This window comes from Neltuma alba, unplaced genomic scaffold, assembly GCF_004799145.2.
Source record: "Neltuma alba isolate B1F8T4 unplaced genomic scaffold, ASM479914v2 tig00013032_pilon, whole genome shotgun sequence".
Lineage (NCBI taxonomy): Eukaryota > Viridiplantae > Streptophyta > Magnoliopsida > Fabales > Fabaceae > Neltuma > Neltuma alba.
Genome location: NW_021637379.1, coordinates 124,423 through 148,721, shown reverse-complemented (window position 1 = coordinate 148,721; position 24,299 = coordinate 124,423). Strand labels below are relative to the sequence as shown.

The 24,299-nt window shown below is 35.6% G+C and overlaps 2 protein-coding genes across 9 annotated transcripts in view; both read right to left on the bottom strand.

Moving 5' to 3' along the window:
* The window catches only part of LOC114733801 (protein SHOOT GRAVITROPISM 6), a 29,983-nt gene extending 13,710 nt beyond the window's left edge, over positions 1 to 16,273 (bottom strand). The window contains exons 1-25 of one of the 6 annotated variants that reach the window (XM_028921300.1): positions 16,052 to 16,272; positions 15,885 to 15,975; positions 15,748 to 15,802; positions 15,526 to 15,657; positions 15,367 to 15,438; positions 14,869 to 14,959; positions 13,572 to 13,667; positions 12,895 to 12,973; positions 12,741 to 12,804; positions 11,316 to 11,419; positions 11,025 to 11,130; positions 8,769 to 8,846; positions 7,653 to 7,730; positions 6,718 to 6,785; positions 6,535 to 6,634; positions 6,272 to 6,409; positions 5,777 to 5,869; positions 5,587 to 5,652; positions 4,366 to 4,461; positions 4,147 to 4,221; positions 3,431 to 3,526; positions 3,209 to 3,268; positions 2,680 to 2,769; positions 2,173 to 2,294; positions 96 to 225 (exon numbers count right to left, since the gene is read on the bottom strand). In XM_028921300.1, the coding sequence (XP_028777133.1) occupies positions 96 to 225; positions 2,173 to 2,294; positions 2,680 to 2,769; positions 3,209 to 3,268; positions 3,431 to 3,526; positions 4,147 to 4,221; positions 4,366 to 4,461; positions 5,587 to 5,652; positions 5,777 to 5,869; positions 6,272 to 6,409; positions 6,535 to 6,634; positions 6,718 to 6,785; positions 7,653 to 7,730; positions 8,769 to 8,846; positions 11,025 to 11,130; positions 11,316 to 11,419; positions 12,741 to 12,804; positions 12,895 to 12,973; positions 13,572 to 13,667; positions 14,869 to 14,959; positions 15,367 to 15,438; positions 15,526 to 15,657; positions 15,748 to 15,802; positions 15,885 to 15,975; positions 16,052 to 16,082 (2,211 nt within the window). In that variant the 5' untranslated portion in view covers positions 16,083 to 16,272. Of the gene's footprint in view, positions 1 to 95; positions 226 to 2,172; positions 2,295 to 2,679; positions 2,770 to 3,208; positions 3,269 to 3,430; positions 3,527 to 4,146; positions 4,222 to 4,365; positions 4,462 to 5,586; positions 5,653 to 5,776; positions 5,870 to 6,271; positions 6,410 to 6,534; positions 6,635 to 6,717; positions 6,786 to 7,652; positions 7,731 to 8,768; positions 8,847 to 9,079; positions 9,153 to 11,024; positions 11,131 to 11,315; positions 11,420 to 12,740; positions 12,805 to 12,894; positions 12,974 to 13,571; positions 13,668 to 14,868; positions 14,960 to 15,366; positions 15,439 to 15,525; positions 15,658 to 15,747; positions 15,976 to 16,051 lie in introns of those variants that run through there. The other 5 variants (XM_028921297.1, XM_028921298.1, XM_028921299.1 and 2 more) reach the window with 5 other exon arrangements.
* Positions 16,274 to 18,357: 2,084 nt separating this feature from the next.
* On the bottom strand, positions 18,358 to 22,429 carry LOC114733800 (uncharacterized). 3 transcript variants are annotated; one of them, XM_028921295.1, is made up of 10 exons: positions 22,216 to 22,298; positions 21,286 to 21,348; positions 20,601 to 20,805; positions 20,350 to 20,497; positions 19,902 to 19,981; positions 19,767 to 19,809; positions 19,280 to 19,336; positions 19,090 to 19,177; positions 18,745 to 18,839; positions 18,358 to 18,653 (listed from the first exon to the last, which is right to left on the bottom strand). In XM_028921295.1, exons 2-10 carry the CDS (start codon positions 21,290 to 21,292, stop codon positions 18,540 to 18,542), a joined length of 837 nt encoding a protein of 278 aa, XP_028777128.1. In that variant the 5' UTR covers positions 21,293 to 21,348; positions 22,216 to 22,298; the 3' UTR covers positions 18,358 to 18,539. The 3 variants fall into 3 exon arrangements, with proteins under 3 accessions (XP_028777128.1, XP_028777129.1, XP_028777127.1); XM_028921296.1 differs by having other exon boundaries at positions 21,286 to 21,351; positions 22,216 to 22,275; XM_028921294.1 differs by lacking the exon at positions 21,286 to 21,348 and having other exon boundaries at positions 22,216 to 22,429.
* Positions 22,430 to 24,299: the final 1,870 nt, after the last annotated feature.

Sequence of the window (24,299 nt, the reverse complement as noted above, 5' to 3'; positions counted from 1 at the left end):
ATAATCACAAACGGCAACAACAACAAAAAAGGAAGTTAAATTAATAAGCAACAAGAAATGGAAAGACCGTCAAACAAAAGAAAATTAGAGAGTACCAATCCCATTGCTTTTGCTAACCCAAGCCTATTTGCTGGAATAGCAATGTCAGCCTGTATATACATCCAATCTATCTTTTCACGAACATAAGCTCTGTCATTAACCTTTTGAAGAAGCATTCCCAGGCATCTGCATTCAAAACCAATGTCATTTCGCAAATCCTTTCCAATCTTAAACAAGCAGAACTCATATTTGACACAGTAGCCATAGAGTGACAAAAAAAAGGGTCAATAAAATTGGAAGTAAATGCAATATCAATAACGGCCATCTATAGAGTAGGACATTATGGCTGTGTTTCAGCTCTTTCAGTCTTCATTCTCAAATGAATTCAAGTTTACATTCTCACTCTTTTTTTCTTTTTAGGTTGAAACTTCATTAACTTACTTTTGAACGTATCTAGACAAGAACATGTTTGTGTTGTTAAAACAAGAGTCATAAAGCAAGTATTAATATAATAATATGTTTAGGACCATTTCATCCCATAAACAGAACTCTCAAGCTGTCAAGTGGATGTTCATTATTCAGCTTGGGCAACAATACCCACCCAGGAAAAAAAAAAAACACACACACATACACACACACAGAGCAAGCTTTTGGGACCAATATGAATAAAGCACAGATCCTCCTTTTGCTCAAACATAATTTCAAGCTACAAGAATAGGAATGGCAAATATCAAACTCTTGACAACTTCATCATGGAGGCTAACATTCTATGTCATAAACCATTTCATCCAAAACCCTTAAGCGATTAGGTAAAAATTCAAGACTGATCTTATCCATATATCTAACGTGGTCGAGAAAATAAGCTGTAATTGAGGCAGCAATTACTATGAGTCCTAAAATTATGGAAATGGTTTTATCTCAAAATTCAAAGCAAGAATGATAGAAATTCTAATAAGACAAGCTTAATAGAAAAGTGAGAAGATTTTCAAGATAATATGTGTCAAGATTAAAACATGGCAAAAGGCCATCAGAAGTGCAATTTGGTGTGTCAAAATCAGAGGATGAGAAGGAGGAACACCCAGGTTATGTTTCTATTAAAGAGAATGAAGGAAAAAGGAAGGAAGATAAATTTTAATTGAAACATTTTCCTTGATTTAGATGTAAATCTAATATTTTTTCCCTTCCCCACAAGAATATGATCGGATCAAAGAGCAGGGGAAACATATCTTTAAATATTTATAAAAAAACCTGTGTTTAGATCATTTATGTAAGCATAAGTTGTCGATTCTCCTCTACAAAGGAAATCCAGCAAGCGAAATGACTGACAGATTCCAGCAAAAGTAGTCATTGTCGTTTAAGAAGGAAATTGACCGTGAAGAAAGAAAATAGTTTCTACTATCCAGAGGCAGCCCTCCCAATCCTGATATTTTCTCTGCATTTCTACTCCCTTCAACATAGCCTGAATCCCCTCCAACAAACAAGCACTCATATCAAGCTAGCTCTCTGCTCCTTCCTCCACCTCACGCACCCAACTCTCATCATGTAAGTGCTAGTTATCCCTGGAAACCTCATCACCAGGGATAGTGCATCCTTACTTGTTCCATTATTCTTTCTGTAATGAAAGTCTGAGGCCCAACACGGATAAGTCTTTTGCAATACTTGTCAGGAAGGCTTTAAACTTAAATATTTCCAGCCCGGCAAGGATTAGTCTCATGTCAGACTTGAGGTTACCCAAGTTCACCAAAATAAAGAAAGAAAGGGGGGGGGGAAAGAGCGAGGCCCATTAAGATTGGGCCCACCAAATATAAATATAAATGGTTCAAAATTCAAATTAAGATTTCTGTTCTCTTCCATCCCCCTTCGTTCTCCACAATCCAGCTAACCCTCAAGCAAATTTAACTTTTTTAAATGGGATTGAAGATTGTAATGAATCATGAATTGACATTTAAGAGGGTCATAGCAAACACATATCTTGCAAACACAACTGAAACCCGTTTTCCAATCTATAATCTATATATGGCATAAAACATCAGGAAAAAAAAAGAACTTTTCACACAACATAAGCCAATGTTTATCAGGTCATGCTCTCGTTAAGTCTAAGAATGCACACTTAAGGCGTGGAAGCATCAGTACCTGTGAAGAAGAGCAGCATGTTCATCATCAGATGCATAAAGTTCATAATGTTTGGCAAAAATATTACCAAGAGACATGATCCAATCTGAATCCTGAATCACATCCAAAGATTCTGCAAGAAACTGCCACAGAAAGACATCAACAACGTTTAGATCTCCTGAGCCTGCACACTTTTTAATTTTAATTCTGCGAACTATCAGAGACATGTAACTCTGCCAAATTAGCCATGCACAACTAGAGTAAACTTTTTTGTCTATCTAGATGACAATTTTAATAAGCACACTGACTTTAGAGCTATGATTTAATGTCCAAGAAACTTTCTATTTTTTCTCCCTAAAATTGGCCTAATTGGAACTACAACAAACTTAATCAGCAAAACAGATCAAGAATCCGCCGTTCTTAAAGAAAGCATGTCGCAGACTGACCACGAACTTTGGTTTCACAGAATGCATTCTTACCAAATAAACACATTGATAACAGGATGGCTAAGAAGTCAGTCATACTCACATTGATTATCATGTCATCCCAAGTGTCTTGATACGATGCATCCTGTTTCAAGTCTTCTGTATCACTAACATATGCCTTCATCTTTGGAATCTAGAACTTACCAAATCACCAAATAATTACATTCAATCAGTGATAACCAACTCAAAATTGTAATTGACACAAGTTAGCAGGACATGACATATATAAGACTAAGAAGCCAATTGTTGATTTATCAATAAAATTTAGGACAGATGCTAATATGCGTTATGAAATGATAAATTGTCCGGACAATACACAATTAGAGAACTCAACAATGATGTAAATTCATATAATCTCAGAATTTACCAAAACGAATGTTCAAGATAAGACAATGCTAAAACCCCAATGATATGTAACTGTATTAGCAATCAAGTATGACAGGCGTCACCATTCTACAAGAAAGATTTAAGATAATGGCAATTTGACTGTTTCCCAACATTTATCAAAAGGCATTCACATAGAACTTGGGATTCAAACCAGTACAGTTGAAATTCAACATACAAAATATTACCTCATCTTGCCACAACAAATCGATGTTTTTTGGAAACAAAGGCGCAAGATGATAAAGAACCTGCAAACACAAGATTTCTATCACCAAACACTTAAGGAAATTAATGCATTTAATGTATTCCCAATTTTAAAAAAAAGGCCGGAAACTAGTCATCCTAGTGTTGAAAATGTACATATCATAAGTACACAAAATAACAAAAGTATGTTGACAACTTGTCCTTACCCTTAGTGAAACAGAAACAAGATACAGAATATGTTGAGTTTTGATTCTGGTCCGCTCGTTCATCACTTGAAATTCAAACCTAATCTCATTTATGGCCTGAGTAAAGCACGTTTTAGTGAAGACTGAGGACTGTGTTTTTTTTAAGCAACAAGTCAGCCCTCTGATTTCCTTTTTTAGCTAGCTTTTGTTCATAAATTTATATAGTTCTTAATTTTGCCATTTATGCTTTTATAATTCATGGGATTCACAAGCAGCTTTTTTTCCCAAGGATCTCCTGTACATATACATCTTATTCCATTCCAACGAACTAAGAAAACATAGTACAATTTAGGGGGAAAAAAAGAAGAGAGGCCAGCATATCATTTCTCTAACTTTAAGGTATCATAACCAACCAGTGGAGAGGAGAGAGGGTCTGATTATATGTGAGTTCCTAAAAAAAGAAAATAGAAAATTATTCATCTAAATTTCTTCAAAATATAACAGTCAACCAAGGTAAGAAACTGCCCAAGATAAACAAGCAAAATTATTAACATCATAACTGAAAGAAACAAGTATAACATGGTCTTAGCATTTATTACATCAAAAAGAATTATCTATGCCAGTCTCAACAACATTTGAGCCTTGAGACACCCTAGCAGATTCTTTTGCGACAAGTATACGTCAAAGAATAATTAAAAACAATAGAAGAAAAATTCTCAAGGAAGAAACATGCTCACAGTCAAAATATGGGTAGCCAACTGCTCCCTTGCCAGAGGATTATGCAAAAGAACCACCAAACGAGCAAAAAGATCCTATAATAATCATCAAAAACATGACCCACAGATCATTCTCATTATTGGATACAAGCAGAATTTTTCATTCATTCTTTTCGACATTAAACATAGGATGATATAAAATGATCTGATAGAAATCAGATGTTGTGGCAGAAATTTTACCTCAACAGCCGGCATACCAGCATTGTTTTTACACTCACTCAACATATCATTGTTGTGCGACCTATGCCGCCACAATTCAGATATACACCTGCAAACCTATAAAAGTGGAAACATATTTTCAGATTTGCCTGGGAGAACTCGGTATTATCAGAAACAGACAAAGTCAAAACTGGTGAACCAATGTTCCCCATCTAGAACTTCACAAATCTGATCACAAAGGTACTATTTGGTACGAAGCATTGAATATGAAGGATAGGGATTGGGATTAAGATTGAGAACAACTATTAAAGGAGGGTTTAGCATGAGAGATTGCTTGTTACCTGGGAGTAGACAAACCCATATATGTGGGATTGAGAAATACCTTAGGGGGAAGGGGTATTCCCCAATTCTACCTCCATGGGTTTGACCAATCCCATATAACAAGCAATTACTCATACTAAAGACTTTTTTAATGAATTTTTTCAATTGTAATCCTGGTCCCTACCCCTCATTTTCAATGCTTCGCATCAAACGGGACCAAAGAGAACTGGTCAAAACTGGAAAAATCAGTGACTACTTCAAACTTTTTTAGTAGTTAGTACAAAGCAGCATCTTTTTCTGGTATAGATTATTTTTCTTCCTATACTCTAGTATTATACAATCATTATGCTTATAAATTAACAATCATAGATTTACTTAATGATGAATATTATGATAATGGATTATTAGTTTACTATTTTGAATTCAATTTGTGATTATGAGTGAATATTAACTCATTCCTGAAATCCATAATAGTTTCTTTATCTATCTAATATTTTACTATCCAAAATCAAAAATATATTTTTATTACTATGAATCGTGATGTAACCACAGTTGAACTAGTGAATATTAAACTTGTGCCTTGACCAGTTTGATCACCAATCCAGTTTTAAGAATATTGGGAAAATTTGTGCAAGAATAGAACATTTCCACAGCCAGCGCATGCACATGCACATGGACTGAACATCACAGCTTCTACAAGAAGCAAGATATAAGGAGGACAACAGGGAAAAAGGATGCATTCAGGCAAAAGGATGCCAAGTTCTGGCAGGCATAGGTAAAAAAAATTAGTCAAGCATCCGAAGATGAAGTTCAAGGACAAGGTGGAGGGAGCCATGATACCAACGCGTAAAAGAAGTCAACCACCCAAGAATCAAGTTGAAGTGCTATATTCTACGTTTACAAACCAACAGGAGGATTTACCATGGCAACAGCACTTGTATAGGTCCGTGGAATAATCATTTTCAGCAGAAAAGGCCAAAGAATGTGCTGTAGAAAAGTTAAATATCAATTAAAATGCATTTCCATGTAATTAACAAATAGGAACCATTAGGATAATCCCCACAAAACAAGTTTAATCACAACCATAAACTGATACAAATATTCAATTTACCTCCATTTCAGGAATCGTAATAGTTATCAGAAGGAGCCCTTTCTCACAAATTGCTCTCAAGTCCCCTGAAGTCACAGCACTAATTTTCATCTGCTAAAAAACAACATGCTATAAGTTTATCATGGGCAACTGCAAGAAATATATTATCATCATTATTACAATTACAATGTCCAATGAAAGAAGTGATCTGATTGAAGAAGATATATTAAACTTCAACACAAGGAGATAACAAAGCAAGAATTTGTAGCACAGGAGTTTCCCATGACATCAACCTAGAAAACTGCTCCCCTATGAAATTAACCTAACAAGATACAATGGAAACACTGAGAGCAAAACAGAAGTGCAAGGCTTAGACAAGTAATTTATCATAAAATACATATTTGTAATCAAGGAGCCTCTAAAAAATCTAGCACCAAGTTTGTAAAACCATTTATTATAGAAACAACTCAGGATAAAAACCAATTTAAAGGACAGGGAGGACGAACACATGGATACCTCAACTTTCTTATTTGGCCGGTTGTCAATATCACTCTGATTTTGATCTGTCAGAGCACAATGGCGCACAAGATATTCAATGAACAACTCACCCGACGAACCAACCAAGTAACAGTGTGAAGCCATGACCACAATCAACTACCAACAAATTAAAGCATATCAAGTGAAGAAGGAAAAAAATCACAAAATATAAAACACTAACCAAAAGAGGCAAGGAGAGTAAGGATTTGAAACAAACCAAAGGAATATTTGTTATGGGTTACCTCTGATAGTGCCTTTTGGACACCTAAATTCTGCTCATCTAGCAAGGATTTTACAGCTTCAACTAGCAGAGGCCTTTTATTGTGCCAAACTTCCAATAACCTTCAAAAAAGAATACTCACTCAACTGAAACTAGGGAAACAAGGTCAAGAATGATCAGCAATAGAATTGGGAAATCAAATAACCTGGGCAAAAGGTGTTTCAGAACACAAAGTGCACTAAAGGTCAATGGCTCTTCCCTCAGCCTGCATTTCTGCCAAAAGAAGATTCTTTAATACAGTGATAGAAAAATGGAATATAATAATCCTCCTCAACGCAATACAAAAGCACGAGACTTCAGCAATTTTTTATAAGGGAAAAAACTATTGAAGAGAAGAGAAAAGCAGTTTAAAAATCCAAAGACAGGTCCTCCCAAAGCAAAAACAAGTTACAGACTCATTAGATCAGAAGAGCTTTCCAATCCTCCTAAGTCGTCAATAGTCACCACTGTCCAAAAGAACCATTTGCCCAAAACCACAAGGAGGGCAAGAAAACAATTATCTCCCATATAAGACGGGATGGGGGGAAATTTTGGTTGAACGCTCACATTTCCTTCTCATCAAAGACACCATAAACCACCTGAGACTGCACACTGACAAAGAACTTAATGGTCATTTTCCCGTCCAAAATCAATGAATTTATAGGCTAATAAGCTAGCGGATTTACCAGACACATCCATTGCTCCTGAAAAATACTAATCTACTCCAAAAAAAACCTCCCAGAAACCAGCTATCAGTGAAATTTGGATATGGGTCTGGTTACAAATAAAGGATTGGTGATTAAAACATCTGAAAATCATGGGAGAAGTACAAAATAATAAAATCTGATAGACAAGCCTAATATCATCGAAAAATAAGGAAAGGAAAAATAACAGAGTAATAGCAAAGTCAAACTTCTAATCACGACCAGTCCAAGAGGGCCCACCATTGGGCCTCTACATCATCAACTCTCTTTTCTTCAATAAATTCCTTTTTCTTCCATAAAAAATCCTCTTTTCATCAAAACAAAGCAGAAAGCAAGAAATTCAGCAAGAAATAGCATTTCCAGTGAAGATAGATCACAAAGATTTGCAGGAACTTACATTTACAAGGAACACAAATAAATCATCTGGATACACCAAGCCGATCCAAAGAAAGCAATGCTGAACCTCATTATATGTCTGTAATACAAATCAAAAGAACCTCATTTAAGAGAATTTGTTTGGAAAGAAAATACTGGTGAAGTCAGCAGATATACATCATTTTACAACATCCACGAAAGCATACAATGAAGCAAGAAAGAAAACCATCCTAAAAGGCTTTCCAGTAACTCTGCCTTTCTGAAAGGCTTTCTCCCACAAAGAAACCAATAACCCCCAGCAACTGAGCAAAGCCTAGAAGACAGCTCTCTCAAAATAGAGCTAAGAACAAGCAGTGCTGACTGAAGTTAGTAATATGCTCTCAGACGCTTGTGCAAATAAAGAACATCCCTGCAAAAATTAAGCTCACCTGCGTTTCACACAAGCATGCAGTGCAAAGCCACTAATAGCAACACAAACTTATTGGAGAAGAACAGTATCCTCTTCACTGTAAATTAAATAAAAAGGGGGAGAAAAAAGTCGCCAGACAAAGGAGACTACTCAAAACTACTCCAGTTGGAGCAGGAATCCAGCAGTACAAGGCAGGAAATGGCCTCTCTAAAGTCTTTACTATTTTTATTTTGTTTGGAATTCTTCTCAGTTGTGCTACGTTGAGCACCAGTGATCTGCAAGGACCTTAATGGTGGTAAGGTTTTTGGCAGCATTTGGGATAAGGTGGAGTAGCTCTTGTCTGAAACTGTAATCCAGAATCTTCATCCCTATCATAGTCATTTTGTACAATCTGCAATGTGCAGTTTTGAGCAAACGACTAATATGACCTATCCTTTGCTATGATGTGTTTGTACACATGGGTTGTGGGTTATGTAGTATGAGTTGTACAAATATTTCCGTTGTTAAATGAAGTGACTGAATTTCCCTGAATTCCCACTGCCATTACAAAACATTTCCATGCTCTCTCTGCTGTTAGTTCTTCGATAGGGGAACTCTATCAAGGTCCCAAAATATTCAAGAAATTTAAAAAATTATATTGGGAATTAAATGAATGAATATAAAATTTAACAAGAGGATCTTAGGATACTATATGAAAATTACTCCAAGGGAATGAAACGTACAACATACCTTCAGTCCTACTTGTCCTTTGCTATCAGTATTGATGCATATCACCATAAGAAGTGTGGACAGTATAGGTTCTAGGTCCTGCAAACCCACACCAATGGGTTAATTTCTGCTCTTTTTTTATCGTAGGAGTATATTTCATTCCCTTATCAACTTTTTTCTTCTTTATTAGTTTTATCCTGTCCACTATTTTTCTTCTCTGTTAATAAAAATAGTAAATTTTCTTTTTCATAAAAATGAATTCTTAATGGACTAATTATTGCAGGATAATATAAAAAGCAACTACTTTACAAGAAAGGAGGAAGATAAATTACACCAGCCACATTTATGGAGCTCTCACAATAGAGTTGCATGAGGGAAGAATTCAGCTGAATAAATATTTCAGTTCAAGGGGCATTCCTGAAAAATGTTTCAAATCTAGCTTTGCTTTGGTCAATATAGCATTTGCTATGAGTATTATACCCACTTTCATGTCACATTTCCAACAAATATGAAAACCCTTTTTGATTCGTGTGTTTATTTGATGACTGGTATATCAATAAAATTGAAAAATCACATTACTCACTAGAACAATCGCCAGTTTACTCAATATAAAAGTGTTTCTATACTCATATAATTAGACAAGCGTTTATATAATCGTATAATTAGACAACTGTTTTTGAGGACAATCACATCATTCAATAGAACAATAAGAATCAATCACCTAAAATTCAACCGCTAGTTTACTCAATAATAAAAAATCACAAAAAGGTAGATAACTATTAAAAAAGAAAGTGAAAGAAGGAATTATCTTCGTGACTTATGTACCAACAAAAAGAGCAGGTAGCAAGGGACTACCTTGCAACACATTTGCAGGTCTCAGTGGCAAGCGAGACATAATTAGCATCTATGATCTAACTCAAGGCGTAGTGGCACCAATAATAACAATTACAATTAAAGCAGTCAAAATTGTTATTAGGGGTGATATCATGTAACCATTATCCTAGGGATTATAAGATGATTATGTGGGATTATTATTATTTTTTAAACTCATAGCCCTGATGCCTCGCTTGATCCTTTGCTCCTAATCTATATATATGACCAGTGACTCCCATGTTTTTTGAAGGGAAACTGAAACTAATATCAAGTCAATAAAACATATACAACAAAAGTCTAAGGCTTCTATTTATTCCCATCATCAATCACCGCCTCTATCAAATGAGGTGGGGGTTGATAAAGGGACAAAAAGGATCTATAAAATCATGAGCTTTCTAGCTAAACAATCTGCTGCAGTATTATTCTCTCTCAAAAAAATTTCAAGGAAATTATCCATCCTTTCCTGGAGTCTCTCCCATATTTAATACAATAAACAATATTAGGAAAAAAAATCTCCTTTGATTTGATGCTTTGTTACAATAGACCAACTGTTAGGTTTTCTATCTCACATCACCATTTTTCTTCTTTTACAACACTAATGAGAATGAAAAAACATAGAGTTTAGCAAGGGGAAAAAGTGAACATCATTTTTTCCCAGGTTTGACCATTTACTTTGTTAATCTACACAATGGTGCCATATCAAATGAACCCGTTGAATTCTATCATATCTTATACTATCCTATAGTTTTAAGCCACATTATATGGCATAAGTAATTTATGAGCATTATAACAGTAATGTATGAGTATGATTTTGCATGTCAAGACTCGTACAATCCTCACTAAATTCTGCATTATGTTTCAATCTTTCTAGCCCCTCTACCATTCTTACCAAACGTGGAAAAAAACAAGCACCCATATAAATGTGCATTCAAGGAGTCATTCAGCATTTGAGTGAGGTAGGAAAATAGGAATTAAACCGAAATGGATAATATTTATTGTTATACCATTCATTCACAAGATAGGAAAGCAAGTCATAAAGCAAACTAATAAAGAAATATCTCTTATCATGTGTAAATACATTTCTGTTCCCAATATCACAATTTCCACCTGAAAGACCTTTTTGCCAGGACCAAAAGGATATTAACAGGCGTGGAAGTAAGTACCCAAAGAAATATTGAAGGTTTCCAAACAACAACAATGTGCTCAATCCAAATGATGCCAATGAAAAATATAGAGAAATTTGCTGAAATTAAAGAAAAGTGGCCATCCTCCCAATTATTGATAAATATTAAAATGAATCGTGCAGAAATATTTGAAGTTAAAATATCCAGTGGCGCAAAAACTGAGGACGAAGATACTTAATGGACCAGCAATGTTCAAAAGAAACGTCATTGTATGAATTACCTCAAAATCAATCATAGGAGGACCACTTTCAGACAGAAGAGAGGCAGTTAAGAGGCTGTGAAGACTGGATGTTGCCAGAAAAGCAATATCTTGATCCTTTTTGTACCTAAGCAGAAAGGAGGAGAATAATATACACTTAAATCATTGTTAACATTTTGAATACATCTGCCTAGCATGAGAATGCTCTCAGCTACGCAAGGAGGAAGTTCCTTAATTAATATTCACAAAGCTTAAAAAATTAGCATGCGATGGTTGAAATGAAGATTGAAACAATAAGCAAATGATTCTTACAAATCCAATATGGTAGGAATAAGCCTTGGTAAAGCAGCCTTTAGTTGGTTACGTGATATGAGACCAACCATCTGACCCAAGGCTTCCACAGATGCCACACGAACCTATATACAATACGCCAAAAAAATTTTTATTAGAAGTATATTAAAATAAGGCAAATACATACGGTAAATGATATATTAAAAAAATGTGGTTAATAAATTTTGAAAAAAAGAAAAAAACAACACTATTTGTGCTTGAAACTACAGAACCATGGCTCGGAATTATGACGAGTAGCTTTGATAAAACAATTCACGTGTGTATTTTGAATTACTGAAGTAGTCATACTCTCATGGGTTATTTGCAAGTGCTTTATGTACAATACACTACATTTAGCAATAAAAATTTATTGGCCGAAAAAAAAAAAAAAGAGTTCACATAAATTGATTCAACCACAGCATTTTTTTTCACTCTATAAAAAGATAAGAAGCTAAAAAAATTTTCCCTTGTCCAACTCTTCCGCCAACCAAAAAATTAGTTTCTTAGAATAATGAGACAACTAGGTTGTCTGTCATCAATTAGTGGGTGGGGATTTTAGATGCTCCACTATAGTACTTGACCTGGTGAACAACCAGCAGATGTTTCTACTAAAGCTCTCAACGGTGGGAGTTTATTACATTTGCAACAAGATTACATGCCCAAAATATAGGGGAGTGTCAAAAACTGAGACAACTAGGTTAGAATATGAGTCATGAGGTCATCAAACAGTGGGTTGGGATCGTATTAGTTAACTCCACAACTGCACTTGACCTATTCTAGTTAATGAAAATAGAGCAAACAGAAACCTAAAACAGCGAGTTTGTGATTCCATTTCGACTCTTCTTGCTTTTCTCATGCTAACTAAATTTAACATAGTTAATAAGAACAAACCAAAAGCGATACAATAATCAACAAGGCATCTAAGAAAGAAAGAAGAAAAAATGTGAACATTGTGACTCATTTCAACTCAGGTTCTCTGCCGATTCTAACTGCAAAGAAAACCACGAACATTTTGGAGAAAAGGACCAATATTTAGGTAAACTTGTATAGGTGTTTGCTACCAAGTTCTCCAATGAAGCAAAATATGTAGAGGAACTTCCTTAAAAGAACCAATCATGCGATGTTGTGCCATAAACAATATCCAAATATCACAAATGTATTGGAAAACCTTGCAGCAAACACATCTTCAAAGGATACCTAATTTGCGTAATGATGTACAATGAAAGTATAAACATAACTTTAATTATGTACATGAGTAACATTCTATGAACTGGATAGTTAATCAGATAAAAAGAATTCAAATGGCCAATGAACTTCAAAAATTAAATCACACTAACAATTAAACTAAGAAGAAAGAGACTAAGATTAATAATAATACAAATAAAAACACGACAGTCAGTTCCAAACCTTTAGATCCCGAGAAGCTGACCACACTCTAAGAAAAAGCTCAAATGCGGAATTTAAAAATGACCTGCGTTACATTCATATACCCCTTAGAAAGGCAATAAGAAAAAGCAATGTGGAGAATTAGAAAAACAAAAACAAAGACTAGGTGACTCACATGATATCCCCATCAAGGGGTGAATGTGAAGGAAAATCCACACTATATTGCCAAGCAGCTTGACACCAACACTTAAATGCTTCAAAAAAATAAGTAATATAACAATCAGCATGCTAATATTAGTTAAGCCAGCAGCATTATAAGTAAGGAGGAAAAGAAGAATTCAACCTACAACTAGTGGAAAAAGGACATAATCTACAGCTTCATGCCTACAAGAACATAAAGGTTCGCAAGGAGGAAAGGGCAGCGGGCTCTTTGTGCATGGTATGGCAAGAATGATATAAATAAAATAAACTATAATAATCTTATACAGGATTTTATGAGTTTGTTCCATGCCATTGCCAAAAGGTGTTAAACAGTAGTCAAATAAAGGAGGTCCTGTTGTTCAAGCTAATCTACTTGATAAGGCTGGATAGCAATAATATATTCTGGAGCAAGAAGTTTCCAAGACAATTCATGCTTGCTTCAAAGAAATATATAACCGGTATTGACTAAATTCACCACAAAACAGTTTTACATGCAATTGAAACTACCCAATCAACTCAGACAGTGCCCATTCATCTGCTACGTCAACCAGATCAGTACTGGCCAAAAAACATGCCACATCCAACCATTAATATCCTAGCTGAAGTTGAAATAACATCACATGTCCATTAGAACAAAAACAAAAATAATACCATTGGCAAAAATTGGCCGATGTGCATCTCTCACATTTCCAAGAATTGGCAGAATTCGTGAAAGGACACCTTTCCATCGAGGGATAAACTGCAGTGCTGTAACAGATTTAAAGGGAAGAGCAGATAATTTTTAGACAGGAATTACATGAAAGAATGAGAGGATATCCTCCTAAGGCAAGATGAACCAAGACCAAACATCTTTGCATATCCAACAAAGTTTTTTTTTTTTTTAAATGTAAACAAACAAAAAACAACGTATAGGTAAGAAAGATAATAGACAGAAACAAAAGCAGACGACAAGAGATCCTTATCAAACAAAAGTGGAAATAAAAAGAATACAGAGTAAGCTCCATTGCGGATGAGCACTTATCCCTCAGAAGATTCCCAAGGGGGGAAGAAACCATTCATCAAACCCACGAAAACATAATGATAATCCTCTCCCGAGGACTTGTGACATGAACTTTTTGACTAAACGTCCCAAGGACTTGTGAGATGAACTTTTTGACTAAACATCCTTGCATTCTATTCCAACCAAAGACACTATAAACATGCCAAAACCCGAAGAGAATTTGTGCTCCTTTTGTAGGCCCAAGACCTATGGACTTGATGGCTTGAAAGATAAGCCAGTCAAGCCCAATTCTCATCAAACATAACGAACAGCCCATTCCAAATATGCCAAGCCACTTCACAACGCAAGAAGGTGATTTTAAAATATCATTTTGGATAACAAATTACACATAACCCAACCATTCATAATCCTCTGACCCACATCAAACCTCTCAACTAATTAAGTGGTCACTTCACTCTCCTACTCTTACCAGCCCCAAACCACACGAAGGCCTACATGATCTTCTCAGTCCTATTAGCCACCCCAGCAGAATCTTCAATAACACTGCTAATAATATCAGAACCCATTTAAATCAAATGCTACAGTATAGTGAAGTTTAAAGATTTTCCAATGTAAAACAGTACAGTGAAGTTGAAGACTAAACAGGGGCCTAATTCAAAAAGAAGGTTAGATCTCCCCCCGTGCTGCATTTTCTATTGGCAGACGCACATCAAGCATTTGGGAATTTCCCTTATTTCTGAGGTTTTTTAGAGACTTTTCGTCACTATATTAAACGATTGAGAAACGTTTTCACTGTATCCCCCCCCCCCAAAAAAAAAAAGTTTTTCCAGTGTAGATAAACATCAGAACTTACTACGAGGCTAATTCCACCGCCCAAAAAAATCAATATACTGAAGAAAATAAGATGATTATGGAGATTAAATCACAAAGAAAATTTTGATTGCTTACGATCAGTGGAAGCAAATTTTGCAAGTAGTTGGACCATAGCGAGTAATGCTGAATTCGGCCCAGATAAATGAAGAAAAATTTCTTCCATCATCTGCAATACCCATTCAAATGAGAGATTGAGACAAGATTTAAGTTAGCTTAAAATCCAGAAAAACAAGAAGAGAGAATAAATGAATGGTTTAAAAACATAGAAGCCACAACTACTCTCAATGAAGGTGAAACTGAAAGGCCAAAAGGGAGATGCCATTTGAGCATTGTAAAGTGTAAATAATATAGAAAATTTATTTCTCGGAAAGAAAGCCATTGACTGAATTCATAACAAACCCAACCATCTTTATGGGATTTCTTGAGCTAATATTCAGAGAGACTGGGATGTTTAATCTCGGAAATATTTTTCATTTTGCTTGCCATACTTTTCTACCTCCATCCATGCCATGAAATTGTTCTTCTCTTGTCTATTAAATAAATAATTTACAAAAAAAAAGAAATAAAACCTACTAGGTCAGGCAAATGTGAACCAATTGCGACAAGTAGACCAGATGCAGCTCGTTGCCAATCCGAATTGATTTCCTGCAGAAGAACAGTCGCCATGAATCTTAAGAACTCGTGTACCAGTTGACCAGAAGCAACATCGTCCCGCATGATAAAACACATTACCTTCGAGGATATCATTTCAGCTGTAGCAATCTTAGCGAGCTTTGCCATGAAAGAATCATCGACTTCTCTTTCGTCCAGAGAGCGAACTCCAAATGCCATCACTTGGAAAACAACAGCCATGTTTCCGAATCGCTAAAAAATATTCCAACAACAAAATATTCAACACCCCAAATTACCGAGGAATTAATCATATCTAGTGAATGGAAAAGCAAAAGTAAGTACCCGACGTCCTCCTCGTGAAACCACTGCACAGCACTCGAGAACTAAAAGAGGATCCCTGCAAACACATTCGACCCAATATTCAGTTAAGTTTCGTGAGGAATAAATGAGTAAACTAGTGTAGGTAGAGAGATAATGACAGAGCAGCAATGTCTTTGAGTGAGGCCATGGAGGCCTCCCTGACAGCGGAAGAATCATCGGCTAGTAACGACACCAGCACCTGCACGGCCTCTGCAACAAAGCGTAGCTATGAGATCGAAGATCACGAAAAGTAACCAAATATCGCAATTGGAGATGAAGAATGTACCAGGTGCAGTAATTGAACTCCCAGAAGCCATGGAAGAACTGCACAAAATACAAACCACGGGGAAGTAGAGCAGCAGACAACATAAGAAACCCAACACCGACGAAGGAACGCCACCTTCCTTTTTCTCCGTTCACAAGTGCGGTAATTTGTATGGTATTTTACACTGTATACTAGATTTTCACTTGGCCACCTACCAGTCTCCTCAAGATCCCACCGTCCTTTTTTGAGTGAAAGATCCCCCAGCCTCTGTGGGGAGAGGATTCTGGCGCGCCTTCGTTACAGTGACGGCTAAATAGGTTGGTTAATTGACCGATGATCCAGCCGCATGTGTATTGACGATTTTTCTTTTTTTTTTTTGAACTTCAATTGATTGATTTCTTTCCCTATTTATGCTTGCAGTGGTCATTGAGTGATTAAACACCAGCTGTATCGATGCAATAATTGATATATTTCATTGATCAGTCTATTAGTTGCTCGCAGTCTTACGCACTTCATTTAACTGATTCATTAGTTAATTGATAGGTAAATAAAAGGAAACTCATTAATTTCCTTATTTGTATGGTGTTAATGTTTACCGTGTTACAGTAATGGTTAGTTGGCCAAAAAAAAAAATAACGGTTAAATTGATTGATTTACCAGCTGTATTGATGAATTAATATTTTTTTAAAAAACTTCAATGGATTAATTTCCATATTTATGTGATGGCAAAATTTTTCCTTATTTATGTATTGCATTGATTATTGGTATACATACTGTGTCAAATTTCACCCTTCAAGATTAATTGATACTCTTGATGGATTTTTTTTTCCATATTATTGATGGATCTTTTTTTTGAGAAAATTGTAATGAGATCCCAATCAAGAAAATTGCATACAAAAAAATCACTTAAAATCATCAAATTAATTTGAAATCTCAAACGACCTCGTTGTAATAAATTCTATTTGTTGAATTATCAAATTACCGTTTTTTTAAGTACGTATTAGTAACTAAAAGTGTAATCGTTAATAACTTAAGGTGTAACAAGTAACGATTATCGTGACAGTTATTGATAACTCATGCATTACATTTTTTGTGATGTACTAAGAACTTGTGTTGTTGATATTTACCGCATTTCAAAAAAAATCATTAAAAAAATCATACTTGACATTTGATAGTTATTGCTAATGGATGATAGATAGTAAGTAAGAAGAGAAAAAGACTTCTCAAATTTTTTTCAAGACAAAAAATTAAAAAGATAAAAACAAAAATAAGAAAACATGTAAAAATTATTTTGATTTTTTAGTTTTTCAAAACATGTTACAGTCTTTTGTTTTTTAAATTTTAAAATAATTAACCAAAAATAAATTATCAAAAAATGTTTTTTTTATTTTTTTTATTTTTAAAAACAAAATATTGTTTTTAAAACAAGAAATCAAATAAGCCCTTAATTTCTTACTATAGTTTACTTAATTCAAATTCCACTTTCTGAATTCAATATCAAAGAAGAGTCATATCAACAAAGAATTGGTCTAACAATGTAAAACTCTATTAGATCTTTTTGGGTCTCAAGTATGAGTCCTGAAGAAGATACTTTTATAGGAAGAAAAAACCATGAATCCCGAATTGACTTAACCAGATGATAATATTTTTTTGAAAAAAAACAAAGAGGGGCTGTTTTTACTGCTAAATACTACTTCTGTCCTAATTATAAAAGCCAGTTAACTAATTTGAAGAGATTAAAAAAGTAAATTGAGTTAGTTATTTGTCCTAAATAGATGTTATATTTCCTAAAATATCCTTACTAATCAAGTGTATTGACTAGAACTCTTATTATTAGAAGAATTACTTTGAGAAAAAAAATGTATAAATATGAGAGATAAAATGGATTGGAGTCTAATATTTAGAGCCAAAATAAAAATCAAATAGGGTCTTATAATAAGAACCAGTAGTATAATATTAGTTGTCCCCTCTTGAGATGCAATTTTTTTTTTAACCACTAGCACAAGTAGGCAAGACTTTTTTTTTGTGAGGCAAGAGTTAATTCACTTTTATTTTTTTATATTTTTATAAAAAAATTCCATTCTATCATTTTTCACACCATACCAAATCAATTTAAAGCGAGCATCATTCATTCGATTTCATTCTATTAGTATCATTACCTTTCAGTCGGGGAAAAAAAAATTGCTACCTTTGACCGTCAATTCCACACTGCAAGGACTAAAATGCAACCATAGTTAGCATTTCCACCGGTTGCGAACAAGGGCTTCAGTGAGAAATGAAGCAATGTAAAAATGGATTTCACCTCAACAACAAAAAAAGAAAGAAAGAAAGAAAGAAAGAGCGGTTAGATCTTTATTTTTTAAATAACACTATATAACTAATCCCGAAAACGCTGTGCAATGTGCCCGAGTGAAATTTAGAAGAATGAAACTCTCTAAAATAGACACCAGTCACGATCGTAGTCAAAAAAGGAGGGCCCATTTGGTAAGAAAGGGCCAAGATATTTACATTAGGGGCACACTCCGGTTATAAAAGGAGAACCAACAGGAGCAATAAGGCCCAGGTACCGCATTATCTTCAACCGGCGAGTCTTTCTTTCTGATTTCGGAGGAGATGCCACCTCCTACAAAATAATATCATTATCTAAGCACTACACAGATAAAGTCCTTCTAAAATAATGTAAAAGCCATGCCAAGAACTGGGTAGAGACTTACATCAAAATGAAGCTTGCGCTTGCGTTCTCTTTTACCCCTTCCCGTCTCCTTTAAGTCATCTATCGTTTTGCTTGAGGCTGATGAAGTCCATTTTTCTGATCAAATCATAAATAAATACTATAATAACAACATCAATAAACAAAAGAAGTGCCTTAAATCTTCATTAGTGGCAGCCATAACTTTCAAATGAACATACTACTATACCTGACAATGATAAGCGTATGATATGAAACAGTATACGCGATTCTCTTGGAGATGGCTAGGTGATAAATAGTCCAGTATTTTCAAGACAAATGCAGAAGACTATAAGGATATTAGTTTGAAAGTTAAAAAGCAATCTTATACCACATGAGTGATCTTGCAGATCCGAGCGAGCAGTCCTTTGGGGACTGGACTTACTGTGCGAAATAAGTTGCCCCTTCCTCTGCAAAGCCTACGGTAAAATAAGAGGACAAATGAAACACAAAATTCTTTAAGCTACAATTAAAAAATATGCTTGAGTCAGGGCATACAGAACTGCTTTAGATGAACATACTTGTTTTAGAGCATCTTGGAAGTCTTTTGCCGGGTTACCGCTCCTTTCTTCAAAAGACTGTAACCGGAAGGGGGGGGGGGGGAGGCAGCACAGACATCAGATATTGATAAACACTGGTTAAGAGAAACAAAGGAGGTAGAACCATCCCCCATGCTAAAAATAAGGTCCTATTTCTCCAACAGCCCCTCTTCTCCACAGGTCAGAGATTGGGAAACAAAAGACAAAGTAGGGTAGAAGGATATGAAAAGTGAAAATTACTAGCTTCTCCACTAAATGGTCCACAGAATGCCCCATGAAATACGTGCTGCCTGGCAGCAACTATGGGTGGCAGCGGGATGACTTTTCTTTTAAGAGGTTCTTATTAGTCCTCTTTCTACAGGATTCAGTTCCAGGAAGGTGTTTTAAAATGCAATATCCCAAAGAAGGACTCGAGAACAATAATTAGCTTCCATGTGAGACAGAACGGTTAGAAAAGAACCAAACTCACATCCTCAAATGCTGAAAGATCTTTCAATGGATCAATCCAAGCGCTGTAAAGCGACAAAGTAATATTCAGCTCAATCTTTAAACATGTTAGGCACATCTATGAAACTCGCATGATACTGAAAGTAGGCTACAGTACCAGGGTCGATTCCCATAAAATTGCACCAAGACATGTCCATCGCAGGTCTGGCCTGCTAAGGTGGGTCTTTCTTCCATGATCTGATATAATATTTTTAAAATAAACACAAACAAGTTATGAAGTCAGGGTAAAAAGACAGGAGGTGTTGAAACATCAGCAGCTCACCTCTCCCATGCCATAAACTAATTCATGGTATCGACTAATGTTAAGAGAAAGTTAGACTAGAGGCAACCAAAAAAGCCAAAGGAAAAAAGAATACACATATATATCTATGAGATATTCGTATGGAGAGATCTTAAATCAGTAATCAGTGACTATGACCGAATTCAACAAAATACAATATTTCTACTCCGGCAAACTGAGAAGAGATTTTGCATGAATATTCAACACTGCAAGGCTTAGAAATCCTACTTTTCATTTGCTTCGAATTACATAACTTCCTAAATACCTCCGCAGGCCACCACACTTGACATGATGTTTTTGCCCATACAACACTCCCCGGGGTTATAGTAATACAATTGCTGTCAGTAACAGGTGACTCCCGTTGTGTCGATTCTGATACCTTGAGTGTTTTATTTTTTCCTCGTTTACCATCCCTACATTAAATTCTCAATAAACATAATGAGAGGGAGGGAGGGAGGAGATGCAATACTTTGTATATATTTACACAGCCATGAGAAAAGGTCATCCAAAACATACCTATTGCTGCCAAGGTCAAGAGCTTCATCTTGGATAACTGATTCAACTTCAGATACAGGAACATCAAGATTTTCATCCCTATGAGAACCACTGCATTTAACAAGTGTATCTTCAAGGAATTGTTCTTTCATTCTATCCTCATGTAAACTGTTTGCGGAGACATTGTCCAATCTAACTTCTCCAGAAGATGAACCATGTGAAGAAACTGCAAGATATTGCCCAAAATAAAGGTTAAACATTATTTTGTGACAAAATACAATGATATGAAGACAAAACGGCCATCAGTACTACAGGCAACAATGTGTTTAGTCCTTGTGTACAAATTACAATGAAGTCATCATTTTAAACCCCAAAAGAAAATATTGGTGCATGTGAATTTAAATACAAGAGTGTAACTTTTTAAAGCTTTTATGAGGAGGGTGGGTCGGACAGTTTAGAGTCCTTTAAAGGGGGGGTAGAGAGAGACCGAGGAGAATGCTCAATAAGATCATGGTACGAGATTTTTTGGTTAACAACATATCTAAAGAATTGGTTATTGATAAAACATAATACGTCATGTGATCCATATAGCCAATCTCACCTAATGGGATAAAACTTGTTGTATCATTTAATTAATCCAAGACAAGAAGTTATTGAACGTCATTATCATTATCTATGAACTGAAAGCCGTATTGATGCTTCTCACCCTGCATATAAATACTCCACAATTAGAACACTAAGATCTGCCTGCTATTGATTACTCTGGCATCTGCTGAACCATTTAGTGTGATATCGGCACCATGACAGTTGCCAAAAAAAATTCAACTTATAAGAGCAACAGTCTTAAACTGCATTGCTTTTCCTGGCTTAACCAAGGAAGCAGGGGACAAAAAAAAATTATTGAATAAATACATCAATGTTTTAAGACTATCGTCCAGACCGTTCAAAAAGAAAAGTCATACATTAATATAATGAAGCTAACAAGCAGCCATCCTCCCTTTGACTAATAAAGGAGTGAGAATGCATTTCACAGTATCGACTCAGGATCATTTAATGGTTACAATAAGTGTGAAGATTGATTATTTACGTTTTATTAGATGAATTCTACAAATGGCATAAACATTACTCCAACAACTCAGTGTGCAGTATTTCACAGTCACATGACAGTACTAGCTGTACATCAATAATCCATAGCTAACAACTAACAATTAATTCAAAAAGAAGCGAAATTGGATCAAACCTATAGATAGAAGCTCAAAGGTCACAGGTTCCGGCTGGGTATGCAGTGCATACGTAGAAACAAAGGAAGACTAAGCCGCATGCGTCACAAAAATAAGATAAACCATGATGATCCTCAATAATCAGCAGGAATTGAAAAAAGTTTCAGATTTCTATCCCAATTGGAAGGAAATTCAGTTACCAGTTGAATTGTTGATAATAAACTCAATTACTCAATCCCCATGGTGGTCAACATAATCGAACTTAAAATCAAAACATGTTTAACAGTGATTAGGCAATGCGACGGATCAAGACTTATGGCGGTTAATCAAATAATTTTCACATGTTCAACCAGGAAAACTCCTAGAATGTGGTATGAGTATTGAGAACAGACATAAAATCGAAGAAAGGAAGCAACCTGGGTTGGAGAGGCAAGCAGGACTGCGCATAAACACAGAGAAATCAGTGCGGCGTTTTGGTGGTGTCCTTCGACGCTGTTGAGAATGTTTTGGAATACAATCAGTTGGGACTATCTTTAGGCCCTTCTTCTCAGGTGTCCTTCTCTTCTTTGCCATTGCCCCGAATGGAAGTATCGGTCGGTAGAGAGTAGAGGCAGGGAGGCCAAAAAGTTTCTCAAGGAAAACAGAGGAACCCTAGACCAAGAATAGAGAGACACGGTGTGTTTGATCAATGAGAATAGAATGTGGCAATTGGCAGCATAAAACATTCGACGACAGCTTGAATTTAAAATTCGCCGCCTTCGATGGTTATCCTAATCTCACTTGCTTTGTACATTCCGAGCGTCAAGCGGAATTGTCCCCCTGAAATCTTCCACTACCGACCTAACCACATCCCCGACCTGGCAGATAGAAAACTGCTGATGTTTCACAACTAGGAATGTTGACACTATTCTTTCCTTTTATTCATCTGACGAATTAAAAACAGTCTTTTCCCTTTCCTCTTTTTATTATTTAGTGTCTTGAACAGTTGCTAAACTGCCAATTAGGCGTTTGGCAATAGCGAGGCGCGGGTTTTGAAAAGGAGGTCCCTCCGTCTAATCCACCGGGTGGTGGGGCAGGCATTGCTAGTTGAAACTTTTTGCCAACGCCAGTTCGAACTTGAGACGTGAGGATATCCTTGTTGATGCCCGAGAAAGTACTTTGACCTTCTTTTTTCTTTTTTTGTTGGGAGAGACAGCCAATTATTTTATAATTAAAGTGCATCCAGCACCCCCAAGTATTTTGTCAGGTGCACCCAATGGTCTAAAGTAATTTATGGTACAGTTTTGCCCTCAAAGTAATTAAAATGGTGTACCGGTATCCTATGCTAACAGATCTGTTACTTTGACCGTTAAATTGATGAGTCAGCACAAGTTTGACCAAAATAATCTGACGTGGCATGTCTAATAAGCAGGTGATGTGGAATTTTTTTGGGGGTTAAGGTGCATCCAGCACTTGCAAATATTTTTTCAGTTGCACCCAGTGGCCTAAAGTAATTTATGGTGCAATTTTGCCCTCAAAGTAATTAAAATGGTGCACCGGTATCCTATGCTAACAGATCTGTTACTTTGACTGTGAAATTGATGAGTCAGCACAAGTTTGACCAAAATAATCTACCTGGCATGTCTAATAAGCAGGTGATGTGGATTTTTTTTTGTCTGCCACTGCTTTGTTTTCTTTGTTCAGTAAATGCTCTCTTCGGCTCTTGGAATTTTTTTCATAGTAAGAAATTTTTTCAGAGATACTCCTCTGGTCCTATTTATAAGGTAGAGAGAGTAGATATTTTTTGGTCCTATTTATAAAGCATTGAGAGAAATTTTTTGTATGGATGTACAAATTTATCCCTCATTTATTATTGTATTGACTTTGTTTACATGAGGTATAATGTATATTAAATAGAGATAAAGTTGAAAAGTTATTAAAATTTAAATGAGAGTTGATGAAATTTAAGGTTTTCCTTTGTCTGTGTGAAACATGCTGGAAGTGCCTTATAAATAGAACCAGATGAGTAATATTCAAACAAAACAATGGAATTAACGAGAAAAGCCATGTCACCTGCTTATTAAACATGCCAGGTCAGATTATTTTGGTCAAACTTGTGCTGACTCATCAATTTCACAGTCAAAGTAACAGATATGTTAGCATAGGATACCAATGCACCCTTTTAATGACTTTGAGGGCAAAATTGCACCATAAATTACTTTAGGCCACTGGGTGCAACTGAAAAAATATTTGCAAGTGCTGGATGCACCTTAACCCCCAAAAAAATTTCACATCACCTGCTTATTAGACATGCCACGTCAGATTATTTTGGTCAAACTTGTGCTGACTCATCAATTTAACGATCAAAGTAACAGATCTATTAGCATAGGATACCGGTGTACCATTTTAATTACTTTGAGGGTAAAATTGCACAATAAATTACTTTAGGCCATTGGGTGCACCTGACAAAATACTTGGGGGTGCTGGGTGCACCTTAACCCATTATTTTATTGTCATTTTA